The sequence below is a fragment of the Dermacentor andersoni genome, chromosome 3 (genome assembly GCF_023375885.2).
Source record: "Dermacentor andersoni chromosome 3, qqDerAnde1_hic_scaffold, whole genome shotgun sequence".
NCBI classification, from domain to species: domain Eukaryota; kingdom Metazoa; phylum Arthropoda; class Arachnida; order Ixodida; family Ixodidae; genus Dermacentor; species Dermacentor andersoni.
Genome location: NC_092816.1, coordinates 110390800 through 110412912, shown reverse-complemented (window position 1 = coordinate 110412912; position 22113 = coordinate 110390800). Strand labels below are relative to the sequence as shown.

Here is a 22113-nt window from a genome sequence, read left to right as displayed (position 1 = left end):
CTTACGTAACCGCAATGTTTACCGGGAAGCGCTGGCTGCGAAAGTGATTCACGATGGCGATCGAGCTTTCCTGTAGAAAGGCGGCCTCTTGCGTGAGTCGATCTATTATTATTGTTTTGCACTTTCAGTTTGAGAAGAGCTAACATAAAGGACATGCACTGTCGGTGTTTTTTCTTTTTTCACTACATTTGTTTGTGGGCTGCCGTTCTAAAAAATTCCTAGGAATAACTTTGTAAAGAATGGAATAGAAGGTATGAACAACTTTGGTGGTAGAGAAGTGATTGAGCATGCGTGGTTCGGAAATTGGTTCGAAATACTTTTTTGCCGAGGCGACATCCAACGCTGGACGCCGACCCGGGATCCTTAACGCTATCGCGTTAAAAAGATCGACCCACGCCAGAGACCGCGTTTCTACCAGAAAGCTCGCCTTCGTGCATAGCGTTCGCCGCCAGCGTTTTCCGGTAACCGCTGCGGTTACACAAGCTGCAGTTGCCGCGAAGCATGAAAAGCAATCCGGGGTTATTGAATGCTGTCGCGTTCCACTCTTAGGGCTCATTCACACCGGCGACTGACAGTCGTCACGCGGCCAAGTTGGTCGCAAAGCGACCAGTCGTAAATGGTCGCAAACGGTCGCTTTTCTCGAAAAGCGACCATTTTGGGCCAGTCGCGCGACCGTGGTCGCAAAACTGATAAACCAATCAGCGGCGCACCGGAAGTGATCTTTCATGTGTCTACATCCGGCCTCCTCCCGCGTCGCGGCAAATTCCACGTAGATTCCGAGAGTTCTCGCTGAGAACGATAAACTCCGGGATTGCGACTTGCGGGTCGCGCTCTGCCGGGCTTGCCGGTGGGAACATCAGTGGCCTTCGGTCGCTTTTTGATCGCGAGCCGCAAATGGTCGCGCGACCTCCTCAAGTCGCCGGTGTGAATGAGCCATTAAAGGCGAAGCTTAAGCGCCCTCCACATTTTTTTTAACACAAAGTGGGAAATTAGAGTGTGTTCGGCTCACAATACATATATAGAAGGACAGAACCAAAGAATATCGTTTATCTGGCGATGGCGGGGGTGGTGACAAAGGTGAACGTGACGTGAGGCGACGTTGCCAGGCCGGCGCACACACACCAATCGTATATCGTCAAAGAACATCATCGACGAATACACGAACGAAGAATGGGGAAGGCGGACATCAGCAGAAAAATCAAAAGCATTCTTTATGCGCGAAGCTGTCACACGATCGGTATTAAACACAAAACGAAACAAACTGGCGTGATGCGCCTCTAAAATAAAGTCCCTATAGGGAAAGAAGGCCCCCGCCTGGCGTGACGTGGCATATGCACGCACTAACGGCGCTGCACATCAGCGAGCACGGCCGAAAGTGCACGTGACTCGCTTCCCGGGGACAGCAGCCTCGGGGGCGAAATGACGGGCAAGTTGAGCACGAGCCACCAGGTGTGGTGGCTGCACGAGTCCACGTGCACCTGGCCGATGCGACAGGCCTCGACGATGATGACGGCCGCCATCACGAGCAGCGCGGCGCAGTCGCTCTGGCGGCCCGACACCTCGTCGAGCACCAGGTGCGAGACGGCGAGCGACAGGCACGCGTCCAGGACGTACACGAAGAGGTTGACCACGCCGTGGTGCTCCATACTGCGCGCCTTGGTCAGGGCGAAGAGGTACGCGAAGCTCACCTGGGAAGATCGACGCAAAAAAGATCGCCGAGCAATCAGAAAGGGAGCGAGCGAGGAAAAGAAAGCTTGCTTCGCTGAAAGTGCAAAGCGTCGATGGCAAAAGATGTAGCGCGTTGTCGCAGGAGTAATCCGAACGCGACAAGTGTGTTTACAAGAAGAAGGCAGACTCGAAGTGGCTCCAGAATTGAGTATACACCGGAGCCAACGAGTCGACCTGAGGATTTCATCGTCGTCAGGGCTATGACGAAGTCTCCTGGCGCGACGTCGGCTTCTTGTTGAGGCACCTGTTGTTCACCCACTGTTTAATATAACAGTAGTAAACACTAGCGATGTTTAGCGCAGAAATAATTGGCACGTACTATAGGTAGCAGTTAATAAAAGGAAAATCAGACATCCACCCGATAGTAGCAATTGCTACAAAGGTATAGGTAGCAGCTTGCGAACAATGTCTTGCCACACTTCTCGCTATAGCGGCACCGTCCTCCTCGCTCCTGGTTTATTGTTGTCGGGTGCGCCGTTGGCCAACTGCCGGGCAACAATGACATCGACCCACTAGCCCAGTTTTCAATCTTTCTCAAGCCCTCTTACATGCTGCCCACCGCTTCCTTTCGGCGGTCCTATACCCTAAGCCGTCCCACTGCCGGCATCGAAGGTGCGACTGCTTAAAATTAGCACCCTGAAACACTTCTGAACTTACCAGTTGACTCTAATCACCGAGTGTCTCTGCTTAACGTGGGAAAATTTTCAATAGGTGATAAGCCACCTGCTTACATCCCAACTAGCAATTTTGTGCGGCGTGCCCAATGCACCTATAACATTGGACTAACTTCACTATAGCTTCGAATGTACACTTTATTGTTCACGAGTTTAGTCTTGCTAAGCCCAGTGGATGGAACGTGAAGCTCGATAAAAATCATAATTAGCACAAATTTGTTAACTTCCTCTATGGTCACCAAAACACCTACAGATATATTACTACGTCTCTCTTATCGTGTGGCGCTTATATAGTATATGTAGGATTGAGGCTTGAAAGACGAAGGAATGAACGGTTTTACGCTTTGGAACGTCGGCACTGCCTACAAGTATACTGCGCAACAACAACACCGGTTCTCGGTAACACACTCCTTTTCGGTCAACATTATTTCCAGCACTTCCGGTAATTATAAAGTTCAAGTGGCAGTCTGAGGCATACCTTCCGAAGAGTGTGTCTTAACCTAACCACGTAAAAGCTTTATCTTTTACAGAAAATAAAATATAAAATAGCAATATTCTATCGTGAGCAGTGGTTCGTCTGCTATATATGTGCAAGATCCAGAAAACTACATTTCTGGCCGTGTACCAGCCTTCTCTCTCGCCGCTGTGGTACTATAATGCCAAGAGAACTTTCGCTCTTTCCTTGTTTTGCCGGCAACACCAGCTCCTCCTTCAGGTACCTTCTCACGTTCCTGGAGGACACGGGGCTGTCGTACAACGTGTGAATGCGCCGCCTGGCTACCGCTGTCAAACATGGGCTCTGTGACCGCCTCGGACTTCTCTCTTTTCTCCCCTTCCCCAAGGCGCTGAGCCGTGCTCCCTAAAGGGTTGCAGAAAATAGCGCCTATTTCTCTTGACAATCACTCTCTCTCTCTTTCCTTGCATAATATGCTTTGCTCAACGCTTGATTCCCACAGCCGTCATCCTCCCCGTTAAGTAGTCATCATGCAGCGGCGTCCGTCAGGAGGGAACGTTTACAGGCGACGTTGGCCGATGCGTCCGGTGCCCCGTTTTACGGCGAAGCTGTGTATGGCTAGGACCCCGGTGTCACAGAAAATCCGGCGGCGGCGTCCAGCGTCGGCCGTTTTGTGAGCGAAAAATAGTCCGGAACCATGCATAATCAGGCAGGCCCTCCGTGTAGCGCAGAGACGTTGCTGAACTAATGCAATGTCTCAAGTAAAATGCGTCAGAAAAATCGGGAAGTACGACATACACACTTAGCGGCGTACGACTTACGCCGCTAACACACCTTCGATCGTTGCCTCACACACCCGCCTTACCCCCTCTCCCAATTAGAACCCTATGCTCATATATACCGCGCCGAGGGAAGCATATGTCGCCTTCAAAAAGACAAGTCCACACGTCGAAACGTTCGCTGCCGCTTTCACTTTGTTATTGTTTTGCTCACTGACACAACCTACAGGCATGATAGCGTCTCATTGTCATTTGATTATACGAAAAAACATAATTCTATTACGCGGAAGCTGAAACGCAAACCCCTTTTCCAGCGTTCTTACCATTCAAAGAGCGGTGCGCCCAGTTCCTTGTAACACCGTCCTGATGACGCTCGCCTGCGCGCATCCACGGCCCACGCAATAAGCCGCGCTTCTACCAGAAAGCTCCTCTTGGCGTCTTGGAAATCAGAAAGGCGTCTTGGAAGCAGGACGATGACACGGAAGAAAACATTAACGCAAATACAGACACAGCGCAAGACACAAGCGCCGTTTCTGTGCGTTCACGTTTTCTTCAGCGTCCTTGTCTTGCTCGCGTTAGTCTGCCATTCCAAGACGCTGTACTAACAATAACAAGCCCGCAGTGCGACACTGTATAGTCGTTCGCCGAACGCTGCCCGTCTGTACCGCGCCAGCCGCGAATTCACGCCCGCCATTGGCCGCCGCTCATACCTGCGCCAGGAACACCATGGCGCCCATGTCGAGGTCGTCGTACAGGGTGCGCATGTTGTCGAAGAACACGACCAGCACGCAGGACGCGATGAGGCTGACGAACGAGAAGTGGAACTCCTGCACCACGCTGGGCAGGTGCCACGTGGCCTTGTTGAAGTGGCTCACCGCGGCGCGCAGCACCGAGGCCGTGAGCGTGAGCGCGCAGCCGGCCGCGAAGCGACGCGCCGACGTGGGATCCGCGGCGCGGTACTGCTTCGAGTAGCCCAGCAGGCACAGCGCGAGCGCGGCCATGCACAGCGGCAGCACGCGACCCACGGTGGCCCCCTCACGGCTGGCGCACTCCGGCAGCACCGCCAGCACGGGTCCCAGGCTGCTCACGGTGTACGCGTCGATCACGGTCAGGAACCGCAGCGAGAAGAGGCGCGCGAAGTGCGCGCCGGTCATGGCGACGCTGCGCACGAACAGCAGCGACTGGGCGGTCAGCGGGCCGTAGGGCTCGGCGATGCCCGACATGAGCGTCATGCTCCCGACGAAGATGCCCAACGAGAAGTGGAACAGCAGCTTGGGCGTCGCGATGGACGGGTTCACCTTGAACATCACGTCCAGCATCACCCAGAAGAGGGAGGCGCTCGAGGCGAGCAGGGACGCGTCCCAGGAGAAGGTGGACGTGCTGCGTTCCTCTTCCTGGAGCTCGCCCACGGTCTCCGCCATGAGGAAGGGCCGCCGCGCCACGGTCGCCTCGGACATCGCGGCCGTCATCTCGGTGGCGATGCTGCGCCGGACAGATTGAAGCAGGCGGGAAGCCCTGGAGCTGCGGGAGGCCGACTCCGTGGGAGGCCTCGACAGCGGCGAAGTCTTTGACGTCGATTCCGAGACCTTCCTGCGCGGCGAGTGCGACATCTTCGACCTGCCGATGGGGTTGCTCGGAGGTACTCAGCGGACGTGACGTACCGGTGCGGCAGCGTTGGCTTTTTCGAGGCTCGCGAAGGGCTCGGGAAGGCGCCTTCGACTTAGCATAAGCAGAGCAGCTACGAATGGAACGCTAAGTGAGGGGTAGCGCAAAGCACGCGGCGCGGATCACGTGCACCCGCCAACTCGCTCTTCTTCAATTCTTCTTCTTCCCCTACTGTAAACTGGCGATCAGAGATGATTATACGTAGGTGGCACTGCTACTGATTCGCACCATTACCGGAGGCCAAGATAGGACAGTATCGCGTTGTAAGCTAGTAAACGTTTAGCATAGGAGATGTTGCATCGCGGCATTTACCTTGTAAACAGCAAAAGAAAGTAATTGACATCTTGGTGAGTCACTGTTACGGTTGGCGTCTAGCATCCCGCGCAAAAAGGACTCTCGCCCACCATGCCTCATCGAAACGAAGACGGACTTCCTAATTCGCCATGGTTGTCTCGAGTGTATGCCGGTCTGGCGGAAGCCCCGCAATGGTTACAGGCCCCTTTTGTGTGTGTGCGACTTTAGAGGGACCCTTTCCTCGAACTGTCAAGCTCTACAAAAGAACTTCCGCGAACTAGCAACGCGCAAAAGAGAAGGATAAGCGTCTACGATTCCCGGACCTGAGGCTTGGTATAACCGGAGGCGGGAAGCTCATTCCTTGCTGCAGGCTTGGTATCTACGGTGGCGGAACGCCCTTTCCGCGAACCAACGTCGCCTAGAAGAAAGGAAAAACGTCTATGGACTTGAGGCTTGGTATAACCGGAGGCGGGACGCCCATCCACAGACCAGACTCTGTGCCTGTCACGTGACGTCGACGGAGGCAAGATCCCTCCCACAATTTTAGAGAGCTAATTTAAGGGGCTCCGAAATGTACTTTTATCACTTCGTTCTCTTCTCGTCATCTTTCACCAACCTTTGAATAAGCCGTGCAAATTTCGCACTAGAAATCGTCTCGTCCTTGACTGGTCGCTATGGTCTACCGGAAGCCTGCAGCCCGCCGACAACGCCACGCTACCCAATGGTCACGTCGGTCGAGCTTCGATAAACAGGCGTCGCTACAACTCGGCAGCAGTACGATACGCTACCCTGAAGTACGCAACAGCACCTATTTTCGAAAAAAAAGAGAAGAAGAAAAAAGCATCCAAGAACAAAAAAAAAATATATTGCCACGCAGGCATGCTCATGACCTCGAGAGAGCACTACTAGGGAAAGTAAGTCGCACGCTATTGAATGAAAAATGTATTTGTCCATACTGCGCATCGTATCTTTGTCTTGTTATATTACATGCTGCACCAAAAAACACTGTTCTTTAGACCTATTCAATGTGAGGGGACAAACGTATAGAATGACAGACCGCCTCTCAACAAGCGTTGCGAGGCACATCCATTGCGACCTATATAAAGGGGTGCAGTAATTCCAAAACTGAAGAACGGCCGCAGCGTTGCAAAATCCGCAGAATCGCAATAGGCCACAGTTCCGCTTAACCTACATTCTGCTTTCGTATAGGGCACGGCACCAAGAGCTTAGTACTGTTTCATACAATAAAACGTGGTTTCAATCAATCAATCTCCAATTACGAGCTGAACAACACGGTATGCGAGTACTAATATGACCTGCCATACGTACCAGACAGCTGCCCCAAGTGTACCTGAGAGTGGTTGTCGCCACCTCCCCATGTAACGCTCTATCATGGCGCCCTGCTGCCAGCGCAGCAGCACTTCCATGAGTCAGAGAAGAGCTGCACCGCGGGACTCGCTTCACTGCACGGGTTCGGCCACGTAATTTCAGCTTGTCCGTGTGCCCTTTGTGGAATACCGTGTTATTGAAGAGGTGGAGTGATGACTAAACGGGGCGGCAACAGTGCTACCTAGCCTGCTAGAGCTAATCGAGTATTATGATAAGCTAGCCGTTGACGTCTAGAATTTTGCCTATCTATACTGTATCATGTCAAGTAACTCATGCAACTTTGAAACGCGCTGTGCGATCATTCGCCCTGCACCCCCCTTTTTTTTTTCTTTCTCTCGTCTAAGCATGGTTAGTGGAATGAGTTTGCTGCATTTGCGCGTGACTCACGTCCGAAAGAGTGCAGAGAGAGAGAATGAAACCTTTATTTGAAGCATTGACTTATCAGTCGAGGGGGGAGGGTCCCTTATTCCAGGAACCCTCTGGCTTGGACCGCCCTCCGGGCGAGGATTTCGCGCTGGACGACCATGTCCGACTGAGAGATCGCAGCCTCCCACGCTTTAGCGAGGAGTTTTGGGTCTGCGCTGCTGGGGCTACTAGTTGTGTCGCTGTGATGCTTGCTCAGGTGTTCTTGCATTGCAGGAGGAGGTGCGCCAGGGTGTCAGGCACGTTGCAGCGTGGGCAGGTGTAGCTGTATAGCGTCGGGTGGAAATGATGCAGTAAGCTTCCGTGGGTAAAGGTATTGCTCTGGAGTCGCCTGTAGTCGGTGCCTTCGTTTCTCGTTATATAGTTTTGGATGTGGTGGAGTGTATACCCTGCGTCCAAGCCGATAGTGCTGCAGTAGTGCTTGATAAGTTAGCGGTATTGTTTCCGTTTCCTCCGCTGATTTGGTTGGGTGGGACATGCCTAGAATCTCGTGCGGGAAGGCCCGGTTGACGCTTGCGCGGGCCGCGGTGTGTGCCGCTTCATTCCCCTCGAGTCCCTCGTGTCCCGGAACCACATTATGCAGGTGTAGGGGGGAGGAGTGTCGCCACGTTTCAGTATGTTGATCGCTTTGATGGAGATCGTGCCGCTGTTTGAGAGTCGGTGAAGACCACTATGGCATTCTCGCTTGTATGGGTGGCGAGAGTACAGTTTTTTTTTTTTTTTTTCTAGGAAGGTGGCGATCACAGCCGGCTGCTTGCTTGTTTGTGCACGCCGTGGTTTACTGGGCGTGCTATTCCGACGGGAGGAAATGCTGCGGTCGTAGCTGCGGCACGCGAACGTATAAGTCACCAGGAAATGAGCCAAACAACATCGCAATGCCCACATGAACTATCCGATCTGCATGACTATAGCAACTTTCCTACGCTCTTAAACAAAACTACACCCTCTGAATCTCATCTTGCCACACGACGATAATCGTCATCTTTCTCTCCTTTCTTTAACGCTGCGAGCCCGGTACTTCCAAGTCACGAACGGCATGCGCGTTATCAGCATGACAGGGCATTCCCGACAGGAAAGTAGCGAGCGCCGCGTTTTCAAGACAGGAGGCGCAAGCAAGACAGGTGACGATTATCGTTGTGTAGCATGATACGACCCAAAGGGTGCGGTACATTTGTTTGGGTGTGCGCCCACGACGCTCGCTCAGTGCCTGTGTCGTTGCGATGCAGAGCCCGAGGTGGCCGCGGGGTCAATCCCGGCCGCGATGGCCGAATATTTTCTTTTAATGATGGAGAGCAGCAGATCTCCTGTAGTGCGCAAAATTCTTTCTGCACATTTCGTTAGTTAACAAGCGATCGAGCCCTGCGGCAATATTTACCGCCGTTTGAGATAATTGTACTGCTATTCCGGCTTGTTTTGTGCTGGTGATATTTGTTGGAACAGCTTATGTTGTCTGATTCACCATAAACTGTCGAGATGAATATAGAAGTGTTTATGTGGTCACTATTTATATCATAATTGTCACACAGTACCTGGAGTAGCATGACAGGCAATCAGCCAGGCTAACATCTCCAGCGTATCATTAAAGTTTGTATCTTCCTCTCCTTACTCTTATGCGGCAGATTGCGGATTATGAATACCCACGCTTTGTATTTTTCTAGTGTTCGAATTTTCACTTCTCAGCTCTTGACAGTACATACTGCTTACCATTTACGCATGTCGCACATGCTAGAAATTAAGCCTTCTTCCTGCAATTTGTATTTATTTTCTCCTCAGCATTCGTGAACTATGCAAAGTATACTTCATCCTCGTGCAGAAATCTGTGACATGGGTTACAGTGATAGTAAACACAGAAATGTAGATAAAGTAATCAGTCAATAACACATGCACTTTATTTTTGTGAGTACATCTCATAAGCATAATAACCGAAACAAAAAATTACAAAATACAATACCGTGCAAAAAAACAAATTCGCCCAACGTGGGGCTCGAACCCACGACCCTGAGATTAAGAGTCTCATGCTCTACCGACTGAGCTAGCCGGGCGACGGGTCGAACGTCAATTTTGGCACGTGTCGTCACAGTGCGCATTAGTTAAAGCCGCGACTCGGTAACAGATTAATTCATTAAGCGCGAGTGTCTTTTGAACCAGGTTGATCGGGTCACGAGAGAAACCAAACGTCACGCGCAAAGCGCCGTTGCAACATCTAGACTGTCACGTTCCAGTGCAATCAGTGCGATAGTAATACGAAATACCGACAGCTGTGCGAGCCAGTGTGGTTGCACACACAAAAAAACGGAAGGCGTTTAGAATGACCATTTACGGAACACTGAAGATACGCGAGCTACAGCTATGGTGGCGTCATCTTGTGCCGTCGTGTCCAACTACGCCGCACAGAGCATGGCCTCCGAGATAGCGCATTGGCTGATTTTGCCTCCCTTTATTTCCTTCTCCTCCCCCCCCCCTTTTTTTTTGTTCCGAATAGTGTGTTCTAGGAATCTGGATTAGACCGCCGCACGGGAGGTTTCTTTCAGGCCCGGGTCCGACCCGAATCCGACTGAAAGTGCCATGCACTGGCCCGGTCATTCCAAACCTGACCCGTAACCGGCCTGTCTGAAAGGTTATAAAAGAAAGCCGGAAAAGAAACGAAAAAAGAAAAGAATATTTATCCTCTGTTAACTATGCTCACGCGTTGGATGTGTGGTATGAACGCCCGTACAACACTTTCCAATTTGTTGTACGGCAATATACAGGGTGTTTCACGTACGTAACTTCAGCCAAACATTAAAAATATGCAAACACTACGTAAGCAGTGGCGGATCCAGGGCGGGGGCGATTGGGCGATCGCCCCCCCCCCCCCCCCCCCCAAAGCCAATAACCAATTCCCACTTATCAACACAACCGATTGATGAGGGGAGTGGACCTCATCGACAGGTATATTTCATATGCTAGGACGAAGGTCAACTCTAGGAAATGGGCCTTCGGGATACTCACACACTTTCCAGGTATTAATTGGTGTCAGCAATGCGTGGGTTGAATGCCGTTACGGCTCAATACCTTTGTACCTACAACAACAATAACAACAAAAAAAGGTGCGGCCCTCCTGTCTTTCAAGCAGGCTGTAGCCGAAACATTAACCAGATATAACCCAAATCGAAATGGTATCCGGAAATAGAGGCGCGAAAGTAGACCAGCATATCCAGAGAAGACCAGCCTACTAGCTGCCTGACGGCAACGCGAGAAAATTGTTTTTTTTACTACTTCCCAGAATTTCGTAAAATTGAAAAGGCATTGCATGATCAAAGATTGCAAAGCAAAGTCGAGAATTTTGTGCATGGAATGCAATGTTTTCTTGTGCCCGCAAGGAGAAAATGGTCTCTTATTTTTACCATGCTCCCAACTAATGACCACGTACGTGGTCATTAGTTGGGAGCATGGTAAAAATAAGACAATGTTCTCCTTGCATGCAGGCACAAGTACGTGGTCATTAGTTTGCAGCATGGTAAAAATAAGAGACAATGTTCTCCTTGCAGGCACAGGAAAACAATGCATTTCATGCACAAAATTCGCGACTTTCTGTGGACTCATTTGTATCGTTAGAAAATGAAAATTTTTTCACGACTATTTTATCTGCCCTTCTGCAACAATTTGAAATGAAATGTTCAAAATGTGTTTGGTTTCTTGCCTGCATTTTTCTCGTTAGTGAAGAGCTTAAGTGCGAATTCTACTTTCCTTTTCTGTCTCCTCACAGTTATTAGTATTTAGTGCTATTAGAAGGTTTGACCATGCCCACTGATGTCAATAATTTTTTTTTCAAACTGGTCGCATCTGCAAGGTGTCGATAAAAAAAGACACTAAGGGATGCAACTAGCTAAGAACAAATCATGACCATTTGGTTACAGACCGCCCCTTAACCCCCCCCCCCCCCCCCTCCCCTGGATCCGCCCGCACGTGGGTAGATTGAACCAAGGTAATGTTGTTTGCCGTCGCTTGGAGATACTCAGTTTATTTTTTTGCGTACCACCTAATTATATAATCAGTTTCAATTAATTAATGAACTTGTGAATATTTATAGTTAGATTAAGAAGTGCCAATGAGAAAATTGTAGAAGGGCATGAAAAAACTCCCGATACAGCTTTCTGTTGCTCAATACGTTCTGCATAAAGGCGTTTTTCCTAGAAAAATCCTAATACACGCAAAATTGCCGGGCGAATGGTCACTTGAGGCGCGTCCCAAAATTAACTCAAGAAAAAAACCGGCGCCCGGCTAGCTCAGTCGGTAGAGCATGAGACTCTTAATCTCAGGGTCGTGGGTTCGAGCCCCACGTTGGGCGTGTTTTTTTTTTTCGTAGTGTTGCGTTTTTTTTTTTAGCTTTTTATACTTTTGAGTTGTACTAGCAAAAATGTAGCCCATGTGTTATTGATTGATTACTTTATTTATACACATTTTTATGTTCCGAACCTTCATTTTGGCACGTAAAACCCCAGCATTTAGTTCACGTTTCTGGAAATCACCATTCTACCTCACTGAGAAATGACAGCAAAGAAGAGCAGAGCAAGGAATTCGATCTCACAGCAACAGCCCCTCGGTTCCAGGCTATGGGTTCGTGCATATTCCTGTTTATAACCTCGCACCACCTCCGGCAGGTGGGGGCGCAGCAGGACGACGTGGTTACACACTAAGCTGCCTGCGTTTCTGTCATCGTGAACATGCTCGTTCGCAGCAGTGTACGCGTCCGACTAAAGCGAATGCTAATTGGGCCGTGAGCTGTCACACAGGTGTAAATATAAGTAAGTGGTTTGCGGCGCGCATCTCCTATACACACGCGCACATGTCTTCAACAATTACTGCCGTCGTTCTCTCTCGCCCGTTTCTATACAGCGGCACAATAATACAGGGTGGCGGCGTGAATTATCGCAGCCGTACTTGCTACCAGGCTGCGTAACGACCGGAGTCCATGCGTCAGGAACGCTTGATGCTCTCGGCAAGATAAAGCGTCTGGTACCTGGCGCCCCTGGGTGTGGCAGCCTTGAATCAAAGCGAAGTCGGGGGCACGTGCGAGCGATACGGCTCCACCGAGACCCAGCAGTGCTTGACTTATTGTTGAGTGATCATTGTTCCTCTGTTACTTGTCATCATTATATGCATCTAGCATATCGCAACTATATATAATAAAATCATAGGTAATAAGGTTCCTGTGCGGGATAAATATTGTTATAAGTAGACGCATAGCGTATCGGGCAAGCCACGGCCACAGAAGACTCGGGCGGAGCGGCCATAACACCGCGCTACACAAGGTAGTTTGTGTTATTGATACCGTGCTCCCAGTACTACAATCAGAATAAGATAAATCACTAATGAGTACCCCACGTTGCATTCACGTTTACCGAATTATATACAAGTCATGAATTATTTTCTACTCACCAGGCGTAAGCTTGCTTAATGGATGGATGGATGGATGTTATGAGCGTCCCCTTTGGAACGGGGCGGTGGGTTGCGCCACCAAGCTCTTGCTACTATGTTGCCTAATATCCTACCTAGGTTAACCAAGGAAAAAAGAAAAAAAAAACACTATGAACTACCACGTCCAAACTTTCTGATCCCCTATTGCGAACTGTGCTTTTCTACGTCTCCGTCTTTTGTCGTTTCCCTACTTTTCTTCCACCAATCCTCCAATCGCCTCTTACTAATGTCTATTGCGGACTTGTTTGCTTTACCACTGCTCCCGCTGAACCCAAGGGCTTCAACGAGGCCAGTGGTGCCTAAATCGACCGCTGGGTAGACGTCTTCACATTCTAATAAAATATGTTCCGTCGTTTCCCTAGCTTTACCGCAGCAAGCACATGCTTCTTCTTCCTTCTTGTATCTCGCTTTATAGGTGCGTGTTCTAAGGCATCCCGATCACGCTTCGAAAAGTAATGAGCTTCCCTTTGAGTTATCATAAATGGTTTCTTTCCTGATTTCGTTTTTTCCTCTTAAGTAGTTACTCATGACAGGTTTCTTTTCCATTGCCGCCACCCATGAGATTAATTCAGCCTCTCTGACTTTCCGCTTGACCTTCCTTGTTGCTGTGTTGCCCACCCCACAGGCCGCATACTTGCTGGTAAAATTCCTAGTTCTTTTCCTCCACTGTGAATCAATGTTTTGCCTGTACAGATACCTGAACGCTCTCCCAGCCCATTTATTTTCTTCCATATTCCTCAGCCGTTCTGCATACTGAATTTTACTGCAAGCTTCCCTCACTTCAAAACTAGTCCAGCCCATATCCCCCTGCACAGCTTCATTTGTAGTCTTCCCGTGAGCGCCCAATGCGAGGCGACCCACTGACCTTTGGTTCCCGTCGAGTCCTGATTGTACCCCTGATTTAAAGCAAACAACCGCATTTCCAAAAGTAAGTCCTGGAACCATTACCCCTTTCCACATACCTCGGAGGACCTCGTACCTATTGTATCCCCATAGCGCTCTGTGCTTCATTATGGCTGCATTTCTCTTCCCCTTGACTGTTGTGTTTTTTTCCTGTGTTCCCATATATCCATTGCCTTCGTTTATCCATATACCAAGGTATTTATATTCTGTTACCCGAGGTATTTCTTGGCCCTGTATCTCCACTGCCTGTTCACTGTTTTCATTGAATACCATAACACCTGATTTTCTAACACTTAATTTCAAACCTAAATTGTTGCCTTCCTGTCCACAGATATTAGCCAGACGTTTCAAATCACTTTGCTTGTTAGCGAGCAACACAATATCGTCCGCATAAAATAAACCTGGGAGTTGCTGCTCTATTACTGTACCTGCCTGTTTGTATGAGAGATTAAACCCGATATTTGTCAACCCAGGGCGAACCTAGCGGCCGGGAATTCTTCAAGTGAGACACCTCTGGTCCATTGCATCATTTTCCAAACACACCGGTTGTTTCACGTAATAAGAATAAAACTTGAAAAAACAAAGAATGCAGCAGATCCAACGAGTTGGAATCTATATATAGCAAAGCTTTGTGTGTGTGCATAAAGAGCGGGTACACGAGTTTGTGTTTATTGAATGTGCGCACAAGGCGACACGGAAGGCTTTATTCAGGCATTACAGAGAGGCTAATGCAATACCGCCGCGGATGCGCGCAGAAGAGCGCCATCTGGTGGTGGTGCAAGGAATCCAGCGGCGCGCTCGGCATGCGTACTCCGCTGTGATTGGTTGCCCTGTTCTGCAACAGCCAGGCCGCAGCTCTCACTGTCACGAAACCCGGTGAGATTCGCAAAGAAAAGCATCGCTTAACACGCGGCATCCATTCCTGAAACGCTCCTTTCTGCAAGTGCCGGCAGGCGGCGACACAAGGTTATACTTGCGCTGTCGCGGCCCCGGCTGGCATCCCCATAAACGAAGGCAAACTTGCACTTTTAAAGCGAAGCTTTCTTTGCATCTTCCTTGGACTTTCCCACTGCAGCTGCTGCGGTCTGGCACACCACGTCGGGGGCCGTTCAGAGAGTGTGCATAAATGACAGGAGCGAGGCAGAGAAAAAAGGCGACGCGAGAAACTGGTTTCGACCCCACGGCGTCGAATGCGCACAATGTGGAGCTTCCTGGGCATCGCCACATTAATTAGCCTCTTGACAGCTGTAATCATTCCTGACCCTCCTCAAAAGCATTGCAGAAACTGCAGCGCTTGCCTTTCTACTAACATGCGAGTCCAGAGGGGACGTAGATAGAACTGTAGAGAGCTGGGGGGGAGAAGAGGCAGTCTCCATACACGGAGGGGGGGGGGGGTCGTAGGGAAAAGGTGACGTGAGAAGGCAAGGCAACGCTACTACTATAACACGACAGTGGTTGCGGGAAACTGCATAAACTTTAGTTCAAGGTAATGTAGAGTACATTGCTGTTTCTGAAGAATAAACACCATGCAAATATGTCAAGCGGAAAACTTACGCAGGGCGTGCCGAAGCAAATCCGCATTAATTAAAACGCAACGCAGGGTCCAGGCGACACTACGGAAGCGATCGCATGTCAAATCAACACTTCTTAAACTTTCGCCATCAACGTGACCGATAATTATCGTCAATCAAAGCAATCAGCACAGAAAGCTTGGCTTACATCAATTCCCACAGTGAGTGGAATCTGCGTAATTTTTTTCTTAAAGACCAGGCAATTAACGGTGGTAAGCGTTACACTGAACGACGTAGACTCCAAAATGCGATCCTACCGCAAAATTTGAGCTCGAATAGTGCAGCGGTAAGCGCAAAATATTTTTTCAAACCCGTTAAGCGAAATATGCAGGTCCCTGTACTTCTCTCTCTTCTTTTTCTTTTTGTATTCGCGTGACCGGAGCGTACTGGTGTGCTGTCATCGTTATCACATTCGTTTGATGACTGCATAGTCTGTACGTGGTGCTGGACTCTCACATAATCTAATTGGAGAAAATGTGCTTCATCGTGAAAACCTGAGTTTTTATTTTTCTCAACGTGGGGCCCACAACGTTTTAACTGACCTCTCGAATGACGAATCAACGGTAGGCAACTAGCTTAACTTCATCGATTATATCCAATAAAATAATAATTGAGGATATAGGGGAGTACTGCTAGCATTTGAATTAGGAAGGAACAGCGCCAACTAAGGCGATCACGAGAGGGAGAACGACACAGGACAAGCGCCAACTTCATCTATCTTAATTCACTGTATTCAGAGATGACGGCGCTTTATTCAGGCGCTTGTCCTGTGTCATTCTCCCTCTCGTGATCGTCTTAGTTGGCGCTGTTCCTTCCTAATTCAAGTATGCACTATCTAGCCCAAATGAATGTTGTCCTGGACTGCTAGCAGTTTATGCCGGACAGTTCTGAAGCCTATTTTATATTGATAACTATAGATTCCGAAGAAGCCGGCCAGGACTGGGAATATTCGCTCCTCCTCCCACTCCCCACCCTCCTCGCTTTCCCAGCTTTTGGAATTCCCGAACCGTCGGGCTGCATAGCATTTCAAGAAGCTTATCGGGGAGATTCGCAAGAAGTATTTTGTTCAACACCACGTTCCCGCTGAAATTATGACACGTTTTTATGTAAAAGTGTCATATATATGTGCTGATTTCAATGAAATGCCCACTCGATATCACGCTCTTGTTTTAGTATTTAAACGTTTTGTCCCTGATGGCGAAATGTGGTAGGTTGCGGCACTGGGAATCAGTTATCTATCTGCTTCTTTGGCAGAAAACTCCCACACGCATATGGGCTTTGCTCGTATTTTTTCTTTGTCAACGATCTACAATAAGCATGTAGATTTCTCAACAGAAAAACGAAATGCTTATTATAATAACTTTTTTTATTAAGAGAAGCCATAAAATCTTAGCTACATTGTTTGCTTGCTCTATCGACAAGGAATACGTTTTTACATTACATGCTTACATTTCTGTGGACGCCCAAGTTTTTAGGTTACCGCTTTCATAGTTGGCGTTCTTCAATAGGTTGCTAGGTTTAACGAAAGCATCCAGTTTCGTCATCGGTAGGTAAATCGCGGTGCTGGCGGGAAAACTGATTGCGTAGACACGAAAAAAGCTGCAAACGGCGTTGTTCGGCTGGCAAGAACCGTCGCTGTTGGTTTAGTAAAGGAGCGGCTTGGGCTTGCAAAGTGCATTAAAACACTACAAGCTTAGAAAAAAAAAACAGCAAAAAAAAAAAAAGAAAGTGGAGGTGCGGGGTATCGATCCCCGTACCTCTCGCATGCTAAGCGAGCGCTCTACCATCTGAGCTACACCCCCGACGGGAAAACCCGTCTAAGCGGACCGGTTTTGTGAGAGGCCAAGCGGCAAACTGCCGCGCGTTTTCTGGACGAGAGTGTGATTGAATTTCGCTTTGCCAGTGCAGGTTTAAAAAGATAAAAACGCAAAAAGGGTATTTGTTCGCACGGATCAATGAAGCATGCCTTCCATCTCAATACGTGAGATTCGTCGCGCGGCAACATTTTGAACGGAGCCCTTCGAAGTGCGTGCATAGCCCGGCAAACAACTTCGCAGTTCGAGATGCTGCCGGCTATCTTCTGCTTGCTTTGCGAGGAAGGGGTACCGATAAGTGTTTCGCCTGTAGTCGCATCATGTGTTATGGAGCACTAAGTAAGTATACTCACTTAGTGCTTACTTACTTACTTAATTTCATACTTACTTTCACCTTATTAACTATAGTTAATGAGGTGAAAACGCACTTGGTCGCGTGACATATTCTATTTTCCGAATGAAATGAACAAATCCTGTAGACGAGCGGAACTAGGAATCGCAACTTTATCCAGGTTGCTTCGGCGGATGTCGGCTACGATGGATTTTGTGTGCAGGATTAATTCCGAAGGCGCAGATGAATGCTAACGTGGCTATCAACATTGCGAATGAGAGCGTAGTACGAAAGGAAATTGTGGGAGTGTTCTCTCTCTCTCTCTCTGAGCATCCACCTCGTTACCATACCAGTGCGCGCAAGCACGTGCGAGAACGGCAGCGAGAAAACGTTTTATCAATTTTATATCGTTTATGAAAGACCATCTATCACCTGCAACGATTTTTGGCGTACCTCTTCTCAGGAGTGCTTTTCTCAACAACAAGGAGCCACATACAATAAGCCGTGGCGTTCGTTGCGGACTTTTTTTTTTTTTCTGTGACCATCGCTGTGTCTCACCTCCTCAGAGGCTTTGCGTGCAGCTCGTGTGTTTTTTCTATTGTGTCGTGCAGTGGGATAAGCCGGGCCGGCCAGGCGCATGACATCCGAGATCGGGGTGCGCGCACTGCAAGATATCGGAGGTCTTTACTTCTGCCGCCGAACAAGACATCCCTGCAACTACGTTTAGTGAACGTAACCCCTCTGCGTCCCGCTGACTGCCGTCGCCATTGTACTACTGACAACCTTAGTCGTATTTTTTAAAAATTCTACCCTTCGCCTTCCTTCGCGCAGCCTCACAAAGATTCCACAAATCCCGACTTTTCCTTGCACGCCCGTGCACAGACAGCAGTTGTTGTAGCAGACGAACCGTATTCTTAGGCAGAAGCGCGCCATTGATCTGAAAAAAAAAAGTAAAAAAAAAAGCACCTTCTGTTGTTGCATTTGTGTTTCTATTTTTACACGTACATAAATCACTGTGTGTGCATATTCCAATAAATATAAGCTTGATGAACCGGCATCATTAAAGTACAGTGTACTGTACTTTAATGATTTTCCCTTTATAACAGTGTACTGTAATTAAAGCATTTCCGACGACGTCACGTGGGAAGCCAGTCGGGTCGCAAGCTCAAGTGACATCACTATATTTTTTTATATTCTTTTATTCGGTCGGCTATCGGCGTGTTTCAAAAATAAGAACAAAATAAAATACATCATACAGCACGGCATGCTTGAATAACACCGTTTGTTGCGAGGGGTTTCGTGACGAAGCTTTCTAAAGGTGTCGCACAAAGAATCGACCTCGCAAACTTCTACATTGAAACATTGCTCGAACTGAATGCGTGTCGCTGCTTCGTTCCCTTCTGTATCCAGCGGGAGCAATACGTACCAGCCGGTATCTGCAGGGATGGAGTCGCGCCAACACTCGCCCCAAAGGTATGCGCTATAATTATAGTCGTCGAGCCTCCATTCACGGCCAGCTGCCCCCCGCAGACCTCGATTCTCCGAGGCACAGCGGTTCTGTCACACCCCCCGTCATCGACTGCACGCACGGGGTAGGGCGAGGTACGGTGCAGTGAGGTACCGCCGCGGGGCCGTGCCCCCTCGAAACTCGCACCGAGGTGGTACAGCCCGGCGCAGCGAAAGTTGCACCGCCTGCATTTTTTTCTTTTTTTCGTTTGCGATGCGGTGCACCTTTTTCCGAATCGAAGAACACGTAAGCGTTGATTGCGTCGGGCAAAAGGCTCAGTTTCCGTGTTCCGCGAGTTGCCGCCTGTACACGCGAATGAGCGCTCGATAAGAAGGAATGCCGCAAAATAAATAAATAAATAAATAAATAAATAAATAAATAAATAAATAAAATTCTTTAGGGCACGCTCACCGGCAGCGTCGCGATCATTTCATCGCCCGTCATGCTGGATATATATATATATATATATATATATATATATATATATATATATATATATATATATATATATATATATATATATATACAGTCGTGAAATCAGGTGTGAGCTGTGCAACTGGATAGGCTATCGGGAGGATGGGCGGCGTTTCCGAAGTGAATACCAGCTTCAGCGCTCAACGCAACTATCAGTAACAATTTCTTTTAAAAAATTAAATTAAACTATGGGGTTTTACGTACCAAAACCACTCTCTGATTATGAGGCACGCCGTAGTGGAGGACTCCGGATATGTAGTCCACCTGGGGTTAACGTGCACCTAAATATAAGTACACGGGTATTTTTCGCCCCCATCGAAATGCGACCGCCGTGGCTGGGATTCGATCCCGCGACCTCGTGCTCAGCAGCCATAGCCACTGAGCAACCACGGCGGGTTAACAATTTGTTCGACTTTACTCCCACCGTTTCTATCTTTCTATCTTTTTCTGAGTAAATAACCATGGTATTTGAGTGGCCATCGATATTTTAGAGCCTTTTGAAGTTTAAAGTGTGCCATTAAACTCGTGCGTCGACTTGTGTCTGTTTACATTTCTTGATGTAGTCATAATCAGTCAATAAATCAATCAACGGTGTTTATTAATGTGCCCGGGAACAACCTCGAGGGTCTTGGTACTGGCGCACTCGGCAAAACAATGCACAGGAAGAAGTCAGGCCACTACAAGGAAATCAGCCTTCTGCTCCCACTAAAGGTACAAATAATGTCCAGCAGCGATATCCTGCTGGCGCTTCAATCGCGCCTCGATTCGCGAGGGGAAAAAATCACTTAGTGGTGGGTTTTCGGTATCAATACGATTGTTCGATGCGCAATATAGCAACCATCGAGCGGCCGTGATAGCAACTTATGAAACGCTCCTTTTCGTACTGCACGGATAAATTTCGTTTCTGAAACCAAAATGCAAGAACACAGATAACGGGAACATATGAATACTGATCGAATTCCACAATGATATTCACTGATTAACAAACCTGCGACCAATGAAAGAAATAAGGACAGAAAGAAACGGAAATGAAACGCGTGCTTTTCTTCATCGCAGCGTCATGTCCATTGTGCACATCGTTTTGCACTTAACTTTTCCTGCACGATCGGTACTCTTGGCACCTCGCTCACGCCTTTACTGCCCCCTCCCCCTCCGCTCTAACAACTAACAACCTAACAAACTACACGGTGCCTTTTCGCACGTTCGCTCCAGCCCTGCTGCAAGGCCATCTGCACCACCACAGCCATGCTTGCTCTCCACTACGCGAAGAACGGAGAGAGAGAGAGCACCACGTGCTACCATGCGCGCTGTTCTCACGCGGCCACGGCCAGGTCACGTGGATATTCGCGGCTTCGCTCCCTTCACTTCTCTCTCTCTCTCTCTATCCGTCACTGTACCTCCTCGCTGACTTTCTCCCTTGCTCTTTTGCTCCCTTCCTACAAAATGGCAATTTTGGCTGATCGTTCCCGTTGCCCGGCTAGCTCAGTCGGTAGAGCATGAGACTCTTAATCTCAGGGTCGTGGGTTCGAGCCCCACGTTGGGCGTATATTTTTTTTTTCTTTTTTTTTCTTTCTTTTTTTTTTTTTTTACGACGCATCGTTTTGTGCATTCTGCTTCTCAACCTTAGCGAGACAGTCTAACAAACCACTTGCGATATTGACCGATTTGACGAAGAGTCTTTACTGAGCCGGCAGAAACAGAAGACTAAAGAAAATAATAATAGTAACTGAATAAATAATATAAGAAAATCACAACGCTAAGACCACGTCACGTTATTCAAATTTGTTTAATGAATTGTTTTCTGTTCTTGCGTTGTATAGTTGCATTGTCTAGATCGCTCTGGCAATTGCATATTTATGCATAATTTTCACGTTTTCTTTGCTGACACAAAAAAATTTCGATCAAGTTATTTTTTGGTTTAATAAATGCCTGATGACCCAGTAATCACTGCACGAAAGCTCATTTATTTCAGAGCGCGACAGGTAATTTATTTGGAGTCTTGTTTGTAGCGACCAGTCCAAGTTTCGTTGGAAGCAGTGGTAGATGCTGGATTACAGATATCAACGTTTATAGATCTATAAATGTCGTTCAGCATGATCATGCCAGGTCTTATTGCGGCGTTAGCCCATTTTCTCTTTCTTCTTTCTTTTTCGAAAAAGAGTATCGTAACCGATTTTTTTTTTCGGTTTTGTTCATGCCGTTCTCTACGACACACTCAACCGTATTGCGGAAATTCTGTCCTCACAAATAGCCGTCGCATTCTTTTTATGCGATCCCTGTCGTATTCTATGGCTTTACTGGACAAATAGGCAATGCCGAAGCACATAGCTTATATATTTATCATGCTGGGGCGTTATACAGGTTGTCCCACCTAACTTGAGCCAAAGTTTTAAAAATGAAAGGCACTCCTAACGCGAGTTGAACCGAATGCATAATGTTGGCACTGGCCTAGAGTTACTCAGCTATTTTTTTATATTCCCCTTAACTAACGGATTAGTTGTGTTTAATTAATCAACTGTTTAAGTATTGGCTGCAGGCCCCAGGTGTGATACGCAAAGTTGTAGAGCACCTTGAGAAACCTCTCAATAAATTGTTTATTGTTTCCAACACAATATATCTCACGTGGTCCTTTCGTCCGCGTTCCAAA

At 48.3% G+C, this 22113-nt stretch overlaps 1 protein-coding gene and 4 non-coding genes across 5 annotated transcripts; 2 read left to right on the top strand and 3 right to left on the bottom strand.

Moving 5' to 3' along the window:
• Positions 1-1186: 1186 nt before the first annotated feature.
• On the bottom strand, positions 1187-5431 carry LOC126539435 (uncharacterized). The gene is made up of 2 exons (XM_050186269.3): positions 4346-5431; positions 1187-1688 (listed from the first exon to the last, which is right to left on the bottom strand). The coding sequence occupies exons 1-2, from the start codon at positions 5243-5245 to the stop codon at positions 1341-1343; spliced, it is 1248 nt and encodes a 415-aa protein (XP_050042226.2). The 5' UTR covers positions 5246-5431; the 3' UTR covers positions 1187-1340.
• Positions 5432-9375: 3944 nt separating this feature from the next.
• TRNAK-CUU (transfer RNA lysine (anticodon CUU)) lies at positions 9376-9448 on the bottom strand. The gene has a single exon. It is a non-coding gene; the product is annotated as a tRNA-Lys (tRNA).
• A 2215-nt stretch (positions 9449-11663) lies between these two features.
• On the top strand, positions 11664-11736 carry TRNAK-CUU (transfer RNA lysine (anticodon CUU)). Its single transcript has one exon. It is a non-coding gene; the product is annotated as a tRNA-Lys (tRNA).
• Positions 11737-17069: 5333 nt separating this feature from the next.
• On the bottom strand, positions 17070-17142 carry TRNAA-AGC (transfer RNA alanine (anticodon AGC)). The gene has a single exon. It is a non-coding gene; the product is annotated as a tRNA-Ala (tRNA).
• Positions 17143-20937: 3795 nt separating this feature from the next.
• TRNAK-CUU (transfer RNA lysine (anticodon CUU)) lies at positions 20938-21010 on the top strand. The gene has a single exon. It is a non-coding gene; the product is annotated as a tRNA-Lys (tRNA).
• The last annotated feature ends 1103 nt before the right edge of the window (positions 21011-22113 follow it).

What these genes read in the sequence shown, in the direction of transcription:
- LOC126539435 (XM_050186269.3), bottom strand. Translation starts at nt 5,245, where the DNA reads ATGTCGCACTCGCCGCGCAGGAAGGTCTCGGAATCGACGTCAAAGACT. An exon ending in CCATGGTGTTCCTGGCGCAG is followed by an intron (nt 1,689 to 4,345) that starts GTATGAGCGGCG and finishes CGATCTTCCCAG; the next exon opens with GTGAGCTTCGCGTACCTCTT.